At 43.3% G+C, this 22,480-nt stretch overlaps 1 protein-coding gene across 19 annotated transcripts in view; it reads right to left on the reverse strand.

The window, feature by feature from the left end:
- MPHOSPH9 (M-phase phosphoprotein 9) overlaps positions 1 to 22,480 on the reverse strand; it is a 99,085-nt gene that overhangs the window by 60,306 nt on the left and 16,299 nt on the right. For 15 of the 19 annotated variants that reach the window (XM_055237962.2, XM_055237963.2, XM_063614644.1 and 12 more), the window contains 6 exons: positions 20,822 to 20,975; positions 16,448 to 16,537; positions 14,800 to 15,323; positions 11,901 to 12,024; positions 5,348 to 5,438; positions 368 to 474 (listed from right to left, as the gene is read on the reverse strand). In XM_055237962.2, coding sequence (XP_055093937.1) covers positions 368 to 474; positions 5,348 to 5,438; positions 11,901 to 12,024; positions 14,800 to 15,323; positions 16,448 to 16,537; positions 20,822 to 20,975 — 1,090 coding nt within the window. The remainder of the gene's footprint in view (positions 1 to 367; positions 475 to 5,347; positions 5,439 to 11,900; positions 12,025 to 14,799; positions 15,324 to 16,447; positions 16,538 to 20,821; positions 20,976 to 22,480) is intronic. The other 4 variants (XM_063614650.1, XM_063614649.1, XM_063614648.1 and 1 more) reach the window with 2 other exon arrangements.

A 22,480-nucleotide genomic window follows, 5' to 3' on the forward strand; every position in this document is an offset into this window, starting at 1 on the left:
ATTACAGGCCACCATGCCCAGCCCACAGTGTGTGTGTTGGGTTTTTTTTCTTCTTTTTTCTTTTTGAGACGGAGTCTCACTCTGTCACCCAGGCTGGAGTGCAGTGGCGCAGTCTCGGCTCACTGCAAGCTCCGCCTCCCAGGTTCACGCCATTCTCCTGCCTCAGCCTCTCCGAGTAGCTGGGACTACAGGCACCCGCCACCACGCCCAGCTAATTTTTTGTATTTTTAGTAGAGACGGGGTTTCACCGTGTTAGCCAGGATGGTCTCGATCTCCTGACTTCATGATCCGCCCGCCTCGGCCTCCCAAAGTGCTGGGATTACAGGCGTGAGCCACCGCGCCCAGCCACAGTGTGTTTTTAAATTACCTGGTTTGGTGACACATCTGTGGAAGACACTGATATGAACGTCTTCTCTAAAGTTTCAGGCAAAGAGTGGTGCATATCCTTTTCCTCTAGTTTCCAGTAGGTCAATCCTGACGTGCACAAATACACAGAATAGAAAAGAGTAAGGAAAAAACAAAAATGCTTTCTAGAATAACATTTCTACCTAAAGGAAATTAAATATGGGAAGAAACTAATTTTGGGTTAAAGTAATTTGAATTTTGATGGAAAAAAGGTTATCTAAATTCCTTATTATGTAAGAGTCCTAACTGTATGCAAATGTTTAAAACTGAAATATAAAAAGTCAAGATGAGTTGGTACAATTTAAAATATATATTTTTGGCCAGGCATGGTAGCTCACACCTGTAATCCCAGCCCTCTGGGAAGCTGAGGCAGGAAGATTACCTAACGTCAGGAGTTTGAGACCAGCCTGGCCAACGTGGTGAAGCCCCATCTCTACTAAAAATCCAAAAATCAGCCAGGTGTGGTGGCACACACTGTAATACCAGCTACTTGGGAGGCTGAGGCATGAGAATTGCTTGAACCCAGGAGACAGAGGTTGTAGTGAGCTGAGATGGTGCCACTGCACTCCAGCCTGAGTGATAGAGTGAGTGATAGAGTCTCAAAAAAAAATGAAAATAATAATAATAAAATAAATTTTTTTATTTTTTGAGACAGGGTCTCGCTTTGTCACCCAGGCTGGAGTGCAGTGGTGCCATCTCGGTCCACTGTGGTCTCTTTTTTTGAGACAGAGTCTGGCTCTGTTGCCCAAGATGGAATGCAGTGGAGTGATCTCGGCTCACTGCAACCTCCGTCTCCCGAGTTCAAGCGATTCTCCTGCCTCAGCCTCCTGAGTAGTTGGAATTACAGGCATGCGCCACGATAACTGGCTAATTTTGGGTTTGTTTTTTTCTTTTCTTTTTTTTTTTTTTGAGACAGTCTCACTCTGTTGCCCAGACTGGAGTGCAATGGCATGAGCTCAGCTCACTGCAACCTCCGCCTCCCAGGTTCAAGTGATTCTCCTGCCTCAGCCTCCTGAGTAGCTGAGGTTACAGGCATGCACCACCACGCCCGGCTAATTTTTGTATTTTTAGTAGAGACAGGTTTTTGCCATTTTGGCCAGACTGGTCTCGAACTCCTGACCTCAAGTGATCTGCCTGCCTTGGTCTCCCAAAGTGCTGGGATAACAGGTGTGAGCCACCGTGCCCGGACTAATTTTTGTATTTTTAGTAGAGATGGGGCTTCACCATGTTGGCCAGGCTGGTCTCGAACTCCTGATCTCAAGTGATCCTCCCGCCTCGGCCTCCCAAAGTGCTGGGATTATAGGCATGGTCCACTGCGCCCAGCCCAGCTCACTGGAGTCTCAACCTTCCAGGTTCAAGACATCCTCCTGCCTTAGCCCTGCAAGAAGCTGGGACTACAGGCACACACCACCAAGCCCTGCTAATTTTTTTTGTACTTTTAGTAGAGACAGAGTTTTGCCATGTTACCCAGGCTGGTCTCGAACTCCAGAGCTCAAACAATCCACCCTCCTTGGCCTCCCAAAGTGCTAGGATTACAGTTGTGAGCTACCAGGTCCAGCCTTAAAATATATTTTAAAATAGACAATTTCTTTTCTTTTTTTTTTTTTTTTTCTGAGACAGGGCCTCCATCTGTCACCCAGGCTGGAGTACAGTGGCGCAATCACAGCTCACTACAGCCCTGACCTCCCAAGCTCAAGCCATCATTCCCTTTCAGCCTCCCAAGTAGCTGGGACTATAAGCTCACACCACCACACCTGGCTAATTTTTGTATTTTGTGTAGAGACGAAGTTTTGCTATGTTGCCCAGGCTGGTCTCAACCTCCTGGGGTCAAATGATCTGCCCACCTTGGCTTCCCAAAGTGCTGGGATCACAGGTGTGAGCCACCACGCCCAGCTGAGAATTTCTTTGTGAGTAGTATAGACATATAGAATCAATGTAAATAATTCAATAATTCAAATGTTTATTGAGCACCTATAGTGCCAGGCTGTGGAGGCAGAAGGAGTGAGACATGAAAAGTAAGTAAATCATGCAGTATATAGGTGGTAAGCACTCTGATGAGATTTTAAAACAGGATAAAGGGGATATGTAGTGGGGGGTGGGGTGGGCAGGCACTATTTTTGAATCAGGTGAACAGGGTTGGCTACTGAGAGGATAATTAAGAGGGCATCAGCCATTTTAGCCATGTATGAGGGAGCTCCCTCATACAGAGGGAAGAACATTTCAAGTATGGAAAACAGCCAATGCAAAAGTCCTAAAACCTATGTGGGACATTTGAGCAGACAATCTCCCTTCTCATCAAAGAAACGGACAGAGCACGGCAAGGAGCAATGGCTCACGCCTGTAATCCCAACACTTTGGGAGGCTGAGGCGGGCAGATCACCTGAGGTCAGGAGTTGAAGACCAGCCTGACCAACATGGAGAAACTCTGTCTCTACTAAAAATACAAAATTAGCTGGGCATGGTGGTGCATGCCTGTAATCTCATCTTGGGAAGCTGAAGGCTGAGGCAGAAAAATCACTTGAACCCGGGAAGCGGAGATTGCAGTGAGCCGAGATCACACCATCGCACTCCAGCCTGGGCAACAAGAGCAAAACTCTGTCTCAAAAAAAAAAAAAAGAAAAAAAAGGGACAGAGTACAATCCCCAGCCTACAATGGTTCGACTCATTTTTTTTTTTTTTTACTTTTTCATGGTGCAAAAGTGATATGCAGTCAGTAGAAACCATACTTTGAGTACCCATACCCATATGACCATTCTGTTTTTCTTTTTTTTTTTGAGACAGAGCCTGGCTCTGTCTCCCAGGCTGGAGTTCAGTGGCACAATCTCGGCTCACTGCAAGCTCCGCCTCCTGGGTTCATGCCATTCTCCTGCCTCAGCCTCTCGAGTAGCTGGGATTACAGGTCCCCGCCACCAAGCCCAGCTAATTTTTTGTATTTTTAGTAGACATGGGGTTTCACTGTATTAGCCAGGATAGTCTCGATCGCCTGACCTCATGATCCGTCCGACCCGGCCTCCCAAAGTGCTGGGATTACAAGCATGAGCCACAGCACCCGGCTGACCACTCTGTTTTTCACTCTCGGTATTCAATAAAGTATATGAAATAGTCAATACTTTATTATAAAATACTTTGTGTTAGATAACTTTGCCCAACTGTAGGCTAATGTAAGTGTTCTGAGCACATTTAATGTACACTAGGCTAAGCTATGATGTTTAATAAGCTAGGTGTACTAAATGCATTTTCAATTTTTTTTTTCTCGAGACAAGGTCTTGGTGTTGCCCAGGCTGGAGTGCAGTGGTGTGATCATGGCTCACTGCAGCCTTGACCTCCCAGACTCAAGCAATCTTCCCATTTCAGCTTTCCAAGTAGCTAGCACTACAGGCGCATCACCAACCCTGGTGAATTTTTTAACTCTTTTGTAGAGATGGGGTCTCAACTTGTTGCTCAAGCTGGTCTCAAACTCATGGCCTCAAGCGATCCTCACACCTTGGCCTCTCAAAGTGCTGGGATTACAGGCATGAGCCACTGTGCCCAGCCCACTTTCAACTTATGATATTTTCAATTTATGGTGGGTTTATCAGGACATAATCCCATTGTAATTCGAGGAACAACTCAGTATATAACTGAGGTCAGGCCGGGCGCAGTGGCTCACGCCTGTAATCCCAGCACTTTGGGAGGCCGAGGCGGGTGGATCAGCTGAGGTCAGGAGTTCGAGACCAGCCTGGCCAACATAGCAAAACCCTGCCTCTACAAAAATTCAAAAAAATTAACCGGGCATGGTGGCGCACGCCTGTAATCTCAGCTACTCAGGAGGCTGAGGCAGGAGAATCTCTTGAACCCAGGAGGTGGAGGTTGCAGTGAGCCGAGATCGCGGCACTACACTCTAGTCTGGGCGACACGGTGAGACTCCATCTCAAAAAAAAAAAAAAAAAAGTGAGGTCAAAGAGGTAACAGGGCTAGGTTGTTAGGCACTGTGGGCCCCTGTAGGGACTCTGTGAACAACAGGGTTTGGAGAGGAGGAGTCACATGATGTGACTTAACTTTTCAGAGGATCACTTTGTCTACTATGTTGAGAATAGATTGAAGTGTGCAAGAGTGGAAGTGGGGAGGCTGGTTAGGAAGACAGCAGCAACCCAGGTGACAGATGAGAGGCCACTCTTAGGCTGGAAGCCGTGGAGGTGGTAAGAAGTGGTGGGATTCTGGAAAGTTTTGTAAGGCAAAGCTAATTCATCCTGATGAATTGGATGTGGGATATGGAAAAAAAATTAAGTCTGTATATAAAGCCATTAAGATTGGAATAAGCTCACCATGGAGTGTAAAGAATGGCTCAGGGGGTTTGAATTTAATTCATTTTGGACTACCCGAAAAAGGCTGATGATTTTTACAGCTGTTCAAAACAACTGCAAAAGTACTTCATTCTGTTTATAGATCTTGTAACATAAATTAAGACAAGAAAGGTGGCTGGGCATGGTGGCTGAAGCCTGTAATCCCAGCACCTTGAGAAACAGAGGCAGGTGGATTGCTTGCACCCAGGAGTTCAAAACCAGCTGGGGCAACATGGCGAAACCCTGTCTCTACAAAAAAATACAAAAGGTAGCTGGGCATGGTGGCGCTGCCTGTTGTCCCAACTATTCTTGGGAAGCTGAGGTGGGAGGATCAATTGAGCCCAGGAGACAGAGCCTGCAGTGAGCTGTGATCACACCACTGCATCCCAGCCTGGGTGACAGAGTGAGACCTTGTCTCAAAAAACAAAACAAACAAAGGTAAGGCTGCTACCAGAGAACACCACAACACATAACACATTTACAAAACCATACTACTATACAGTATCATCCTATAAGGAGAAATGTAGGCAAGTTGTTTTTTAAAAATAATGCTCTAAAAATCTAAGTACCTTCCTCTGAGTGTAGTTTAGGTTAAAAAAATAAAAATTTAAGTATCATACCTGTTCCTGAATCAGACATCCAAGCATTTGGAGTTTCATCTGGTTTACTGAGGTAAAAAGCACGAGGATGTGTAGCAGCAGCAAAATCAGACTACAAGAAAGAAAACTATTGGTTGACAGCTAAAAGTCATTAGGCACAATCTGCTGACCCAAGAAATGAGAGCCAGGCCTCAAACCAGGTGGAGAGAAACCTTCAGAGGGTTCAAAGAAGAAAGCCTGGGCCAGGCGCAGTAGCTCACGCCTATTATCCCAGCACTTTGGGAGGCCAAGGCGGGTGGATCACGAGGTCAAAAGTTCGAAACCAGCCTGGTCAAGATGATGAAACCCCGTCTCTACTAAAAATACAAAAATTAGCCGGGCACAGTGGCGGGTGCCTTTAATCCCAGCTACTCGGGAGGCTGAGGCAGGAGAATCACTTGAACCTGGGAGGCAGAGGTTGCAGTGAGCCGAGATCGCGCCACTGCACTCTAGCCTGGGCACAGAGCAAGACTCTGTCTCAAAAAAAAAAAAAGAAAGCCTGGTTTCCCCATGGTTACAAGAATGCTACCTGATAGGAATTCACTGTCACACTTTTTATTTTTTTTTTTTGCCTGTGTAATTTACAAAAGTTTATTTCAGTTCTCCATGGAGCTGGAAGGAGAAAAATGGGGGCAGGTATTATTTCGTGAGTTCAGACCTAAAATGTATGTATAATTTGCCATTTACTTCCAAAACAAATTTGAGGTGCCTAGAATTAAAGTCATTTAGTATAAAAATTAATGTAAAAGCTCTAACAATTCATTTTTATCATAATTACAATAAATCAGATTAACTCTAAAAACCATAAATCAATAATATGAGCCTTAAGTAGTAGACTATTTCCTATATACAAACAATTGGTTAGTAGTAGTCCCTGCTTACTTATCAATTCTAGTAAAAATTCTGAGCAAATCAATCCTCACAACATCTCTGACACTGTCGCAAGAAATGTGTTTCCAGAGATATGTGATGAGAATATTTCTATCAGAATTTTTCTTTTTTTTTTTTTTTTTTTTTTTTTTTTTTTGAGACGGAGTTTTCCCTCTTGTCGCCCAGGCTGGAGTGCAATGGCGCGATCTCGGCTCACCACAACCTCCGCCTCCTGGGTTCAAGCGATTCTCCTGCCTCAGGCTCCCGAGTAACTGGGATTACAGGCATGCACCTCCACGTCCGGCTAATTTTTGTGTATTTTTAGTAGAGATGGGGTTTCTCCATGTTGGTCAGGCTGGTCTCGAACTCCTGACCTCAGGTGATCCACCCGCCTCGGCCTCCCAAAGTGCTAGGAGTACAGGCGTGAGCCACCGCGCCCGGCCTCTATCAGAATTTTTCTTATCAGGTCCCTCATGAAACTTTTAATTCCTGTAAAGAGTATGTAACCATCCATGAACCCATTGCCAAAGTAAAAGCACACTGAGATAACACTACCTACCAAGAAGGGGGATTAACACATCAGCCTTATAAGGCACCACTTTCTTTCTCATCAAGGAAGAAATTCCACCTGTTTGAATTTGTCTCACTACTTAAGACCAAGAGAAGGCCGGCGCGGTGGCTCACGCCTGTAATCCCAGCACTTTGGGAGGCCGAGGCAGGCAGATCACCAGGTCAGGAGATCGAGACCATTCTGGCTATCACGGGGAAACCCCGTCTCTACTAAAAATACAAAAAATTAGCCGGGCGTGGTGGTGGGCACCTGTAGTCCCAGCTACTCGGGAGGCTGAGGCAGGAGAATGGCATGAACCTGGGAGGTGGAGCTTGCAGTGAGCTGAGATCGCGCCACTGCACTCCAGCCTGGGCGACAGAGCGAAACTCTGTCTCAGGAAAAAAAAAAAAAAAGACCAAGAGAAGGTGACTGGAAAAGTCCAAGTCAAATAATCCCAAGCAAAATATTTTGTCCTTGTCTGGATTCTGAGATGCAAATTCAGTGCACTCGGCTGCCGCACACACACAGTGGGCTGGCAAGGGCTTATCTTACAGAGCCACCTGCTGCACTCTCCTGGGGGAAACAAGGCATCCACTGAAGAAAACAGGCCCAGCTTTTAATTAAAAATAAAAGTAGGGTGCAATGAAAAGCCCTTCTAAATATAAACCCTCTTAGTCCAAGAAGCCAGCCTAAGCTTAGCACAAGGACCTTAATGAGTTTTAGTCACCATCTATTAGCCCATCTGAAAAACCACCACGGAAGCCCCTCAGCCTGTGAAATGGGATAGTCGAGTCTGTCCAAGACAAAGGACCAAGCAAACAAAGAGCAACTCAAGCCCTCCCTGGAAAACCCTTTTGCTAAACAATATGCAATTACAAAATTACTTCAAAGGCACTATTTACCCAAAATAAACTACCATTGCATAAAAAGAAAATTGGATCAGAAGAAAATCCTGGTAACAAGCATTCTCTGCTTTAGACTGAAACTGAAACCAATGAGAGAAGAAAAAGAACTAAATAAAGAGGAAAGTTCTAACTTTTGTGAATCCAGAATCACTCAAGAAATGCATTTCGGCGGGGGTGGGGGGGGGGGCGGGGGCGCGTCTCTGATTCACCAACCACCATGAGCTCGAAATCATTTAGGGTTCAGAAATATCAAAGAAACTTGATTTCCCCTAGTAATTTAATACTGAATATTTCAGTTACCCAAAAAAAGGAAAACTAAAACTTGTCCAGGAGATGATCAAAGAAAGACTCAGAGGGAATCACTGCCTCCTCACTGCCTCCACTTTCTGCCCTATGATCGCAAGAGGTAGAAGATGTGAGCAGAAGAGCATTTCAAAGGCAGGGCCAGACCATGGGCAGCTGGTCTGATTCTCCACTGAATAGAGAAGAAAAATTAGGCGGTGGCCTAATTAACCAGCAGCTCCTAGACTCTACCGCACATCAGCAACACCTGATTAAAAGTCCCAAAACACAGGTCAGCACCTGGGTTTGGAAGCCAGGAGAAGTAGAGTTTTAAATCTCCTCAGGTGAGTCTAATGTGCAGCAAAGGCAGAACCACGGTGCTACGTGGCATATACTGAGCTACAATCACAAAGGACAGCAAGAACATCGGCGAACCCACTGAGTACATAACCACAAGGCCAAAGTTTATCAGAAGCGGAAGTCTGCACAAGAAGAGGTGTAATCTTAGGAAAAACAGAAGAAAAGGAACTATTGTGTATGAAAACATTCTCGCTTTATGCCAATCTATCCCAATGAGAAAAAGCAATTTTTACCCGTCTCCAAATGTTTTTTGCTGTCATACCAAACAAGGATACACCATCCTTGATGGCATAGAGAGTCAACAGAATAGAACTACCAACACAGTTCTAAACCAAAGGGCTTTTCTAAAATAGACCTACCAACACAGTACCTAAATGACTTTTCTAAAACAGAACACAATGCTAAATGGCTTTTCTAAAATAGAACTAACCAGTGACTCATGCCTGTAATCCCAGCATTTGGGAGGCCGAGGCAGGTGGATCACCTGAGGTCAAGAGTTCAAGACTAGCCTGGCCAACATGGTGAAATCCCGTCTCTACTAAAAATACAAAAAAATTAGTCAGGCATGGTGGCACATGCCTGTAATCCCAGCTACTCAGGAGGCTGAGGCAGGAGAATCACTTGAACCCGGGAGGCAGAGGTTGCAGTAAGCCGAGATTGCGCCACTGGGCAACAGAGCGAGACTCTGTCTCAAAATAAAAGAAAAAAACTAACAACACTGTATTGAATGGCTTTTCTAGAGCTATCAATATAGTACCAAAGGGCTTTTCTAGAATAAAACTAGCAACACAGTACTAAAGGGCTTTCCTAGGCCACAGAAGCTTTTGTGGTTCATAGAGCTTCATTTACCTTCACTTCCCTCCTCTTCAATATAAATCTGAAAAAGTACAAAGAATGGTGATATCAGGAAGCCTAAATTGAAGAAATAAAATTTATTGAAAGAAGAATAAACAATGCCTTATGAAGGCTGTAGGACTATCTTCTTATGCTCTCTTTAATAGATCTTTTTCATAGGATGACAAAAAGACCATGTTCAGGATGGTAAGACATGGCCAGTTTCTAAAGGTATTGGGTTGGTAGAGGGACCTGATTTTGCCATTTCAATGTATTATACTAAACAATGCTATTCTGTGACAAATTTAGAGCAATAAGGGCTATACAGGCATAATAAAAATTATCTGGCCAGGCACAGTGGCTCATGCTTGTAATCTCAGCATTTTGGGAGGCCAAGGCAAGAGGATCACTTGAAGCCACGAGTTTGAGACCAGCCTGGGCAACATAGTGAGACTCTGTCTCTACAAAAATATATTTTAAAAAAATTTCTTAGGCCGGGCGCGGTGGCTCACGCTTGTATTCCCAGCACTTTGGGAGGCCGAGGCGGGTGGATCACGAGGTTAGGAGATCGAGACCACGGTGTAACCCCGTCTCTACTAAAAATACAAAAAATTAGCCGGGCGTGATGGCAGGCGCCTGTAGTCCCAGCTACTCGGAGAGGCTGAGGCAGGAGAATGGCGTGAACCCAGGAGGCGGAGCTTGCACTGAGCCGAGATCGCGCCACTGCACTCCAGCCTGGGTGACAGAGCGAGACTCCGTCTCAAAAAAAAAAAAAAAAAAATTTCTTTTGGCCAGGAACAGTGGCTCACGTCTATAATCCCGGCACTTTGGGAGGCTGAGGTGAGTGGATCACTTGAGGTCAGGAGTTCAAGACCAGCCTAACCAACATGGCGAGACCCCATCTCTACCAAAAATACAAAAATAAGCCAGGCATGGTGGCATGCGCTTATAGTCCCGGCTACTCAGGAGGCCAAGGCAGGAGAATCGCTTGAACCCAGGAGACAGAAGTTGCAGTGAGCTGAGATTATGTCACTGTAATCCAGCCTGGGCAACAGAGCAAGACTCCATGTCAAAAAAATAAATAAATTAATAAATAAATAAAAGAAATGTTTAAAATCTGAATTATCTGAAACTCAAATTTAAATAATTTTTTAAAAACCTTACTCAATATCTATAATCTCTTAATTAAAGTAGCTGCTAGGTTAGCAAAAGGGCCATACAGAATTTCAACATTTAATCTCTCACAATTTGGATTATAAATTCAGAACTGTTCAAATTTCTTTTTTTTTTTTTTTTTGAGACGGAATCTCACTCTGTCGCCCAGGCTGGAGTGCAGTGGCGCAATCTTGGCTCACTGCAAGCTCCGCTTCCTAGGTTCACGCCATTCTCCTGCCTCAGCCTCTCCAAGTAGCTGGGACTACAGGCGCCCGCCACCACGCCCGGCTAATTTTTTGTATTTTTAGTAGAGACGGGGTTTCACTGTGGTCTCGATCTCCTGACCTCGTGATCCACCCGCCTCAGCCTCCCAAAGTGCTGGGATTACAAGCGTGAGCCACTGCGCCCGGCCAGAACTGTTCAAATTTCAACCTTTTTTTTTTTAGAAGGAATCTTGCTCTTTTGCCAGGCTGGAGTGCAATGGTGTGATCTTGGATCACTGCAACCTCCGTCTCCCCAGTTCAAGTGATTCTCCTGCCTCAGCCTCCCGAGTAGCTGGGACTACAGGCGCATGCCACCACACCTGGCTAAGTTTTGTATTTTTAGTTAGAGATGAGGTTTCACCATGTTGACAAGGATGGTCTCGATCTCTTGACCTCGTGATCTGCCCACCCCGGCCTCCCAAAGTGCTGGGATTACAGGCATGAGTCACTTGGCCCAGCCTCAACTTTAAGATTACAGTATTACTTCTTACAACTTAATAATAATATAAATTATTTGAAAGTTTATTTTAAACAATTAAATGGATTACTCTCTGGCTAAATGTAAACATTTGCAGTATAAAGAGAAATAGGACCTTTGCAAATGATTCATTTTCATAATATTTTATCCTTTATTAGCTTTGATTTGTAGCCTACTAAAGAAGAAACACTTACAGCAAATCATTATTTCTAAACCTCTGAAACACCAAAAGAAAGATGTATAAACGGGCCAGGCACAGTGGCTCATGCCTGTAATCCCTGCACTTTTGGAGGCCAAGGTGGGTGGATCACCTGAGGTCAGGAGTTCGAGAGCAGTCTGGCCAACATGGTGAAACCCCGTCTCTACTAAAAATACAAAAAATTAGCTGGGCGTGGTGGCGGGCGCCTGTAGTCCCAACTACTCGGGAAGCTGACGCAGGAGAATGGCATGAACCTGGGAGGCGGAGCTTGCAGTGAGCCGAGATTGCGCCACTGCACTCCAGCCTGGGCGACAGAGCGAGACTCCGTCTCAAAAGAAAAAAAAAAAAATTGGCCAGGCATGGTGACACACGACCGTAATCCCAGGTACTGGGGAGGATGAGACAGGAGAATCACTTGAACCTGGGAGGTGGAAGTTGAAGTGAGCCGAGATCACGTCATTGCACTCCAGCCTGGGCCACAAGAGCGAAACTCCCGTCTCAAAAAAATTATAAAAAAATGTATAAATGAACAAATTAACAATACAAAAGAAAGGGCACAAGAGTTTTGTTCATGAGCGTGTACTAAACCCACATAATCATCAGTACTGGAGCCCGCAGGGAAAGTGACTTGTCACCTACTTTCTCAATTGGTGTCTTCTTGCTTTGCTCATTTCCTTGTTTAGATCTTGAACCTCCATCTTCTACATGTGGTCTCTTTGGTTGGTTCTGCTTCAGTTTTTGTGCCCATGATGTTATAGCAGTACTATTTAAGAAAAGAAAACCAAAATTACTTTTTTGTTTTGAGACAAGAGTCTCGCTGTATCGCCCAGGCTGGAGTACAGTGGCGCAATCTCAGTTCACTGCAACTTCCATCTCCTAGGTTCAAGCAATTCTCGTGCCTCAGTCTTCTGAATAGCTGCGATTACAGACGCACCACCACGCCCAGCTAATTTTTGTATTTTTACTAGATATGGGGTTTTACCATGTTGGCCAGACTGGTCTCAAGCTCCTGACCTCTGCCCGCCTCAGCCTCCCAAAGTGCTGGGATTACAGGCATCAGCCACCACACTGGGTTCCAAAATTATTTCTTTAGATACTTCACATATAAAGCTAACCACCAGTTGCTTTCAGTTGTTTTTGTTTTTCTTCTTTTTTATTTTTTTTTAGAGACCCTCTCTGTCACCCAGGCTAGAATGGAGTGGCAGTGGTGCAATCACAGGATTGCACAAGGTCAGGAAGCCTGACCTTCCTCAGCTCAGGTGATTCTCCCACCTCTGCCTCCCAAGTAGCTGGGACCACAAGCGGGCACCACCACACCCAGCTAATTTTTGTATTTTTTTTGTAGAGACAGGGTCTTGCCATGTTGCCCAGGCTGATCTCGAACTCCTGGGCTCAAGTGATCCACCCGTCTCAGCCTCCCAAACTGCTGGGATTACAAGTTTGAGCCACTGCACCCAGCCAGTTGTTTTTTCTAATAGTGGTAAGATAATGAATTTTTATTAATTCACCTACATTACTTTTTTCAATTTCTTATTATCAAAGGCAAAGTAAACAAAAAGACTAACAGTGACTGGCCTGGCGCGGTGGCTTACGCCTGTAATCCCAGCACTTTGGGAAGCCGAGGCGGGAGGATCACAAGGTCAGGAGGTCGAGACCATCCTGGCTAACATGGCGAAACCCTGTCTCTACTAAAAGCTACTCAGGAGGCTGAGGCGGGAGAACGACGTGAACCCGGGAGGCAGAGCTTGCAGTGAGCCGAGATCGCGCCACTGCACTCCAGCCTGCGCAACAGAGCGAGACTCCATCTCAAAAAAAAAAAAAAAAAAAAAGACTAACGGTGACTAATAATACACAAAGTCTGTAGCCATAGACTAGAACAAAAACCACCACATTTGCCCTTCCATGTGCTAAATGTATCTCTACAATGAGAGCGTATTTGTTGGCATAAATCAGTCATTATACTTGAACATACATAAGATTTGTGTTGCTTTAGATGACACAATTCAGGGATATGAAACTAAAAACTTGGGATAAATTATGAAATTTTTAAGGATTATTTGTTTTACAAACATTCAGCCACAGTTTACTAAAAAGCCTCCTTTGTCATGAAACGTCACTAAATTTATAAAAATTCTTCTTATACATAAAAAACATTCAGGCTGGGCGCAGTAGCTCACGCCTGTAATCCCAGCACTTCGGGAGGCCAAGGTGGGCAGATGTTGTAAGACTACTAAACTCTCAGGAGTTCGAGACCAGCCTGGCCAACACGGCGAAACCCCGTCTCTACTAAAAATACAAAAATTAGCCAGACGTGGTGGTACATGCCTGTAGTCCCAGCTACTCACGAGGCTGAGGCAGGAGAATCACATGAACCCGGGAGGTAGAGGTTGCAGTGAGCTGTGATCGCACCACTGCACTCCAGCCTGAGTGACAGAGCGAGACTCCATCTCAAAAAATAAATAAAAACAGAACAAAAGAAACAAACAAAAACATTCAGCAGGATACAGACTAGAAAAAAGAAAATAAAAAACATAGAATTGGGGCCAGGCATGGTGGCTCACACCGTAATCCCAGCACTTTGGGAGGCCGAAGCGGGCAGATCACCTGAGGTCAGGAGACAGACCAGCCTGGCCAACAAAGTGGAACTCTGTCTCTACTGAAAATACAAAAATTAGCCGGGTGTGGTGGCCCACACCTGTAGTCCCAGCTACTCAGGAGGCTTAAGGCAGGAGTATCACTTGAACCAGGGAGGCAGAGGTTGCAGTGAGCTGAGATTGTGCCACTGCACTCCAGCCTGGGAGACAGAGCAAGATTCCATCTCAAAAAAAAACAAAACAGGCCAGGTGTGGTGGCTCACGCCTGTAATTCCAGCACTTTGGGAGGCTGAGGTGGGCAGATCACCTGAGGTCAGGAGATCGAGACCAGCCTGGCCAACATGGCGAAACCCCATCTCTACTAAAAAAAAAAAAAAAATATATATATATATATATATATATATATATATATATATATATATACACAAAAATTAGAAAAAAAAAAAAAAAAACATAAAATTGGGTAACCCTGTATATAATTTTCGGTTTCAGCTGGACATGGTAACATAGCACGTGCTCACAGTCCTAACTACTCAGGAGGATCACTTGAGCCCAGGAATTTTAGGCTGCAGTGAGCTATGATTGCACCACGGCACACCAGCTTGGGCAACAAAGCAAGACCCCCACCTTTAAAAAAAAAAAATTGTTCAAATTACATGAACATGTGTGACAAACTTCCACTATTGATACAGTCCTGTCTGCTAAAAATATCTTTTCTATTTTCTGGCAAAGCTTCTGACCTTAAGAGTTTAGTAGTCTTACAACATTACAGATGGGAAGAAAGTCAGTGTCATTAGAATATAGTGTGCTTTGTTTATTTCAATTTTCTACAGGCAACAAACTGATAAATGTTCAAATACATCTCATTCTATTATAGTCCATTAAAAGGAATGCTAGATTCTAAATGTAATAAACTCCCTTCGAATGATGGAAATTCTACTTACCTATTTGTTTTCCCACTGTATACTTCAGAAACCTTATTTTCACCAAGAAAATTATGTTCAAATTCACCAGGAAAAATAGATACATCTTCCTTTAAAGACACATGACACTCTTCAGGAGTCTGTATATAAAAATTCTCATTTTTCACACCATCTACAAGTGACGCAGCCGGCACTGCAGGTGATACATACTGTCCTTTGGGAACATTTACGTGCTCCATGAACTCCTTAGGGTCTTTAGATTTGTACAGATTTAATTCTGAGATACAAAATGTGCCATATCCACTGCTTACTGAGCAACTATCCACATTGCAGTCTGGTTGTGACGTGGACATTTCTTGCTCTATTTCAGGTTCTGTGGATTCAGGATAATGGATAACAGATTCATTTCTCTCACTGCTTTCAGAAAAAAAACCCATTTGACTTTCCGAAGATACTTGTTTGTTTGAAGAATTTCCTTCATAGGAAGCCAAGGAAGCACTACTAGTCTGTAATTTGACTAAATTTTTTATCTCCTCCTGTATATGCTGGAAATAAAAAGTTACAGATTTGGGTAAGAAAGTATATTAAACATCATATTTTTATGACTGTTACAAGAATAGCATGTTTCAAAACATGGTGAGATATTATTCTAAAGATAATGTGATGCTTTATCTTTAGTTTATAAACAAAATTGAGGCTGGTGGCCAGGCACGGTGGCTCACACCTGTAATCCCAGCACTTTGGGAGGCTGAGGTGGGCAGATCACAAGGTCAGGAGCTCAAAACCAGCCTGGCCAACATGGTCAAACTGTGACTACTAAAAATTAGCCAGACATGGTGGTGTGCATCTGTAATTCCAGCTACTCAGGAGGCTGAGGCAGAAGAATTTCTTGAACCCAGGAGGCAGAGGTTGCAGTCAGCTAAAATCGTGTCACTGCACGCCAGCCCGGGTGTCAGAGTGAGACCTTGTCTCAAAAAAAAAATTGATATAACGTATTTTTTTCTTACAAATATAACAAAGGATGCTAGGTGTGGTGGCTCACGCCTGTAATCCCAGCACTTTGGGAGGTCGAGGCGGGCAGATCAAGAGGTCAGAAGTTCCAGACCAGCCTGGCCAACACGGTGAAAGCCTGTCTCTACCGAAAATACAAAAATTAGCCAGGTATGGTGGCACACACCTGTATTCCCAGCTACTCAGGAGGCTGGGGCAGGAGAATGCTTGAACCTGGGAGGCAGAGGTTGCAGTGAGCCAAGACCATGCCATTGCACTCCAGCCTGGGCAACAGAGTGAGACTCCATCTCAAAAAAAATAAATAAAAATAAAATGAAAAAAGGGCTGGACAGGAGGCCGAGGCGGGTGGATCACCTGAGGTCAGGAGTTTAAGACCAGCCTGGCGAACATGGCGAAACTCATGTCTACTAAAAATACCAAAATTAGCCGGGCGTGTTGGCGGGTGCCTGTAATCTCAGCTACTCGGGAGGCTGAGGCAGGAGAATGGCTTGAACCCGGGAGGCAGAGGTTGTAGTGAGCTGAGGTCAAGCCACTGCACTCCAACCTGGGCGACAAGAGTGAGACTCCATTTCTATATATGTGTGTGTGTGTATATATATATGTATGTATGTATATGTATATGTATATAAAAAAGGAATCAATGTAAATGATAACTTACTTGAATTTGGTTGTGGAACTGCTCCTGCTGGGCAACTATCTGTTCTTGGCATTGTTTCTCCACCAAATTGAATAGCTGTAACCACCTGGTCTATTAAATTATAAAATATGTTAGTTAAAAATAATTTTTTGACTTAATATTTCCCAGAACAATTCCTCCAGTGTAAAAGAGCCCTTTTTAGGTCATGATCCATCCCGAATCCCAAGAGCCATCAGCACTCTCATAGCTAGAGTATGCCAGTGTGCCACACCAAGGGAGCAGGGAGTTCTACAGAAGGCTACATTCAGCCTCAAGGCTGGGAAACTTTCAGCCACAGACCACATGCAGCAATACACAACATCAGGAAGTGGCTATGAAAACTACCTGCCTGTGTAAAGCCTTTCAGCATCTTTCCACTCCCAAGCTCTCCGTAGACGGCTCTGCATCGTCTGGCTCCTACGCACCTCCCCACTTCGGCCCAGCTCTCTGTCCCTTGCTGGCTACGCACCTGCCTCACGGGCATCCTCTGTTCTTGAGCATGCCAAAATTGTCTCCCGCCTCACAGCTGAGCACCTGCTGTGCCCGCCACCTCGTGAGCTCCTGCACAGCTCTCACCATGACTGCTGTCTTCCCATCCTGCAATTTCAGCCTAATTATCATCTTCTCAAACCATCCTAACAGTTCCTTTCTTTCTTGTCATCCTATTTGTTTCCTTCAGAGCATTTGCCACATCAGAAAGTCTCTTAAATGCTCACTTTGTGAACTCTGTCTCCTACCCCTGCCCCAAGCTCTCCACGAAAAACTCGTGGGGTCCTGGACAAATTAATTTGTACCTCAGTTTCCCACTTTATAAAATGGGAATAATAATATCTCGTAGGTGGCTAAAAGGATTTTTATTTACTTATTTATTTATTTTTTTTTTTTTTTTTTGAGACGGAGTCTCTCACTCTCTCGCCCAGGCTGGAGTGCAGTGGCATGATCTGGGCTCACTGCAACCTCCACCTCCCGAGTTAAAGCAAGTCTCGTGCCTCAGCCTCCCAAGTAGCTGAGATTACAGGCATGTGTCACCATGTTCAGCTAATTTATATATATAGTTTTGGTTTTTTTTTTTTTTTTTGAGACGGAGTCTTGCTCTGTTGCCCAGACTGGAGTGCAGTGGTGTGATCTTGGCTCACTGCAAGCTCTGCCTCCTGGGTTCACACCATTCTCCTGCCTCAGCCCCCAAGTAGCTGGGACTACAGGCACCCGCCACCACGCCCGGCTAATTTTTTTGTATTTTTAGTAGAGACGGGGTTTTACCGTATTAGCCAGGATGGTCTCGATCTCCTGACCTCATGATTCGCCCACCTCAGCCTCCCAAAGTGCTGGGATTACAGGCGTGAGCCACTGCACCCGGTCGAATTTTTATATGTTTTAGTAGAGACACGGTTTCACCATGTTGGCCAGGCTGTTCTCTAACTCCTGACCTCAAGTGATCCACCCGCCTCGGTCTCCCAAAGTGCTGGGATTACAGGCCTAAGTTTTAAATTTAAATATGATGCAGTGATCTCAATGGGGAAGGAACTCCATTTGGAAATATATGAGGTCACAGTCATGACAAAGCTGGGGGAACATCACTGGCATTTAGTGGGCAGGGTCCAGGCATGCAGATCATAGGGCAGTCCCCCACGATGAAGAATTGTCCTGTGTCCATTTTATGTTACAAAACAATAAATATTTCGCACAGTATTCATAACATCAAAACAAACTTAAGTTTCAAAATCTCATGAGAAGTTGGTCACCCTTTCAGAAAAGCATGTCACCAGTGGAGGTGCCGTACACAATACCTGGATCATCAACACACCATAGCTATATCGATCTGTGTTCAGCTGCTGAATTCACAGTGAGTCTACATACAGGTAAATATGACTACTTCATTATGTCTTCTAATGAACATGTGCCTGACATGGATATATCCAAATACATGTTATTTTACTGTAAGTTTTTTATTTCTCCTTTATGTCACATTTAGGATAGTACATTGATTTTTTAAAGTGGGTACAGGTAGGTTATATTACCTATGAACTTCATTTCAGGATAATATAAATTGATGTTATTTTGAAAGCTGTTATAAAAAGAGAGCTCAGAGGCTGGGCACAGCGGCTCATGCCTGTAATTCCAGCACTTTGGGAGGCCAAGGTGGGTGGATCATTTGAGTTCATGAGTTCAAGACTAACCTGGGCAACATAGCAAAACCTTGTCTCAACAAAAAATACAAAAATTAGCTGGGCATGGTGGTGTGCACCTGTAGTCCCAGCTACTTGAGAGGCTGAGCTGGGAAGATGGCTTGAGCCCAAGAGGTTGAAGGTACAGTGAACAGAGATTGTGCCACTGCACTCCAGCCTGGATGACAGAATGAGACCCTATTTCAAAAAAAAAAAAAAAAAAAAGAGAGAGAATGAAAGAGAAGAAAAAGAAACAAAGAAAAGGAAGGAAGGAAGGGAGGGAGGGGAGAGGTAGGGCGGGGAATATATTCTGATTCTGACTTAAGATGCTGATGTCAAAAAAAAATGTTGATTTCAAATTATTAAAAGTAACAATTTCTAGTTAAATACAAATTTTCCAGAAGTTAAACTACATTGTGGCAATGCCTCCTTTGTCCTAAAGCATGTTAATTCAGTTATCAAAAGCTAATGAGGGCCAGCCACGGTGGCTCATGCCTGTAATCCCAGCACTTTCGGAAGCCAAAGCAGGCAGATTACCTGAGGTCAGGAGTTCAAGACCAGCCTGGCCAACATGGCAAAACCCCTTCTCTACTAAAAATACAAAAATTAGCTGGGCATGGTGGCGCTTGCCTGTGATCTCAGCTACTCGGGAGACTGAGGCAGGAGAATCACTGGAACCTGGGAGGCAGTGATGGCAGTGAGCCGAGATCACACCACCGCACTCCAGCCTGGGCAACAGAGCGAGACTTTGTCTCAGAAACAAACAAACAAATAAACAAAAAACTAATGAGTAGATACATTAGGGGAAACATTTAATATACTTAATAAACATTCCATTTTCAATTGCATTTGCAGGGGCATTTTTAAAGGTCTTTCATGTTAGTGCATACTGATTATTACATGCAAACAAGCATAAAGTATAAAAACTGAAAACTCAATTTTTTTAAGCATATAGTAATACTTTTTTATAATTTCAATAATTATGGATAATGGATATAAATAATTACACTTAGCAGTTGATGCTTTTGAATTCTTGAACCAGGTAATCTTTCATTTCACTTACTCTATATTCTAAAAAATAACACAAATTATGCTTCTAAAAGTATAATTAACGTTTAAAACAAGATCTAGTGCTTTCTAAGAATTAATAATGGTTTAAACATTTCTATAAAAAACTATCAAATCCAGCCTTAGGAAAGTCTATCTTGAGCATTATCCTATGAAACAAAATTTATATATAAGTTTTTTTGTTTTTTTTTTAACTGAGGGGGTCTTGCTATGTGCCCAAGCAGGTCACAAACTCCTGGGCACAAGCTATCCACCTCTGCCTCAAGTGCTAGGATTACAGGTTCTCTTTTTTTATATATAGAGAGAGACAGGGTCTCAGTCTGTCACCCAGGCTGGAGTGTAGTGCTGTGATCATAGCTCACTGCAACCCTGACTTCCTGGGTTCGAGTGATCCTCCCACATCAGCCTCCCAAGTAGCTAGGACTACAGACACCGTGCCACCATGCCCAACTAATTTATTTATGTATTTATATTTGTAGAGACAGGGTCTCGCTATCTTGCCCAGGCTAGTCTCAAACTCCTGGCCTCAACCAAACCTCCTACCTTGGCCGCCTAAAGTGCTGGGACTATAGGCATGAGCCACTGTACAGGCTCGGCCATGTAAGTATTCTTTTAACTGTTACATTTTTATATCACAATTTAACCTATGAACCAAAGAAAGAACCACTGATCTGAAAACAATATAATGCAATGTATCACAGCTGAATACGGTAAGGTACCAAATAGAAGCTTCAATTTCTAATTAGAACATTGAAAATATTTCAAAGTGGATTTAGTTTTTCAAAATGATGACAATTCCATATAAGTTACTGACAACATTACAATTAGTAACAATTTTAATAATTTTGGGATTCTCAGGTCTCTGAACCAAGACAATGTTTTAGTTCATATTTAATATACAAATTAGTATGTCTAATCAGTAATATATTGTTAAAAAATACTTTTGATCACCTTTTTCCCATTCATTCAATATCATTCCCAAATTAATATACTTGACCACTTTAGCATTAACTTAAAAGTGTCATGCTTTTCAGGACATAAATTTCTAATAATTTAGAGTTTAGTAGAGGTATGTATTAATATAATTATTTTAAAATTCCAAAAATAAAACAAAATTAGATACCTCACAGTTTTTCCAAAGTTCCGAATCAGTCTTTCCACTGTTTTGTAGCTCTTGCATTAAAGAAGTTAGGACTTCAACTGTACCTTGAATTACAGATGGTCTGGTCTTCCCTGAGAAAGAGGATACCCCATTTGTACTAAGGTGGGGACTACTTCTGTTGAAACATAAATAATTCAAATGGTTTTCTTCACTCTATCAAAGTGTTGAATAATTCAGCAGTTCAAGATTTAGCAGAGCAGTACAAAACCACTGACATTTAATCCTTCTAATGGCACCTCATTTGTTCAAAATGTGATCACAAGATGGTCCACAAAAGGAAAAGGCCAGTAAAAAGACCTCACTGTATTCTTTTTAAGAACACAACAGGAAGACCTTCTCCAAAAGTGAGAGAACACTCCGAAGAATCAGCAGAAAATAAAAAAAGTCTGTGCTAAACAATAAGATTAATTTCCAGCTTCTCTGATCTCAGCTATTCCAGAGGATTATTTCCCCCAACTTTAAGAACAGCCCTTCATTGTGCAGTGGGGATTCTTTCTCCACTGCCCCAAATGACAGTCAAATCTTGTTCACTGGATACCCTTAATTTGGTACGATAAGCTGATGCTTATCTCTGCACTATCTCTGAATAAAAGTTGTGCCAAGCAAATTAGCAGCAAATTTTCAGGACTTATTTAGCCTACTCAGTGCATAAAACAGCTCTGATTCTTTCCAGGAGTACTGCTTTTCCAAACTTCAGTTATTTTGGATTTGTTTTATAAACAGATAATATATTTCAGGACATTAAAATGTACTTAAAATCTAGTCACCAAAAGATCATTTTCATTTATTTACTGCTTGATATCCTGCTTTCTTTCACAAATAATTTGTTTAAAAAAATGAAAATAACAGTAAAATAATAGTTAGGACCAGTGAAAATATTACTAAAAATTCAAAGGAGGACAGGCACAATGGCTCACGCCTATAATCCCAGCACTTTGGGAGGCCAAGGCGGGCAGATCACGAGGTCAGGAGATCGAGACCGTCCTGGCCAACATGGTGAAACCCCATCTCTACTAAAATACAAAAAATTAGCTGGGTGTGGTAGTGCGTGCCTGTAGTCCCAGCTAATCAGGAGGCTGAGGCAGGGGAATCCCTTGAACCCAGGACGCGGAGACTGCAATGAGCTGAGATCGCACCACTGCACCCCAGCCTAGCGACAGAGCGAGACTCCGTCAAAAAAAAAAAAAAAAATTCAAAGGAAAGAATATATGTTATCAGTAAAGGATTTTACATAGCTGTAATAATCGAGTTTAAATGTGGCCAATTTAACTGCCAGTCACAATGAAAAGGGAGACAAGTTTAATTGCCTAATTTTCACTAGCAAGGCACAGTTAGCTTCCTCCAGCCAAATCAAACACTGTTCTAACAGGAATGTCTTCTAGAAGTGTACTTTAAAGGGACCACCAAGTAATACAAGAACCAAAATGCGTGGCCAACTTTCCGCAAGTGCATACAGATTACTGTAGGACCATTTCCTGTGCCTTTTAAAATTTCCTTTTCTTGTTTTATTTCACATATTCCTTTGTTTTTTACAACTCCCCACCCCCATTGTTTTATATACCCACGTAAGCTGCCTTAAATTCCTCCTGAAAAGGGCAGAGAATTAACAACTTTTTAACA

Source organism: Symphalangus syndactylus, chromosome 13, assembly GCF_028878055.3.
Source record: "Symphalangus syndactylus isolate Jambi chromosome 13, NHGRI_mSymSyn1-v2.1_pri, whole genome shotgun sequence".
Classification (NCBI taxonomy): domain Eukaryota; kingdom Metazoa; phylum Chordata; class Mammalia; order Primates; family Hylobatidae; genus Symphalangus; species Symphalangus syndactylus.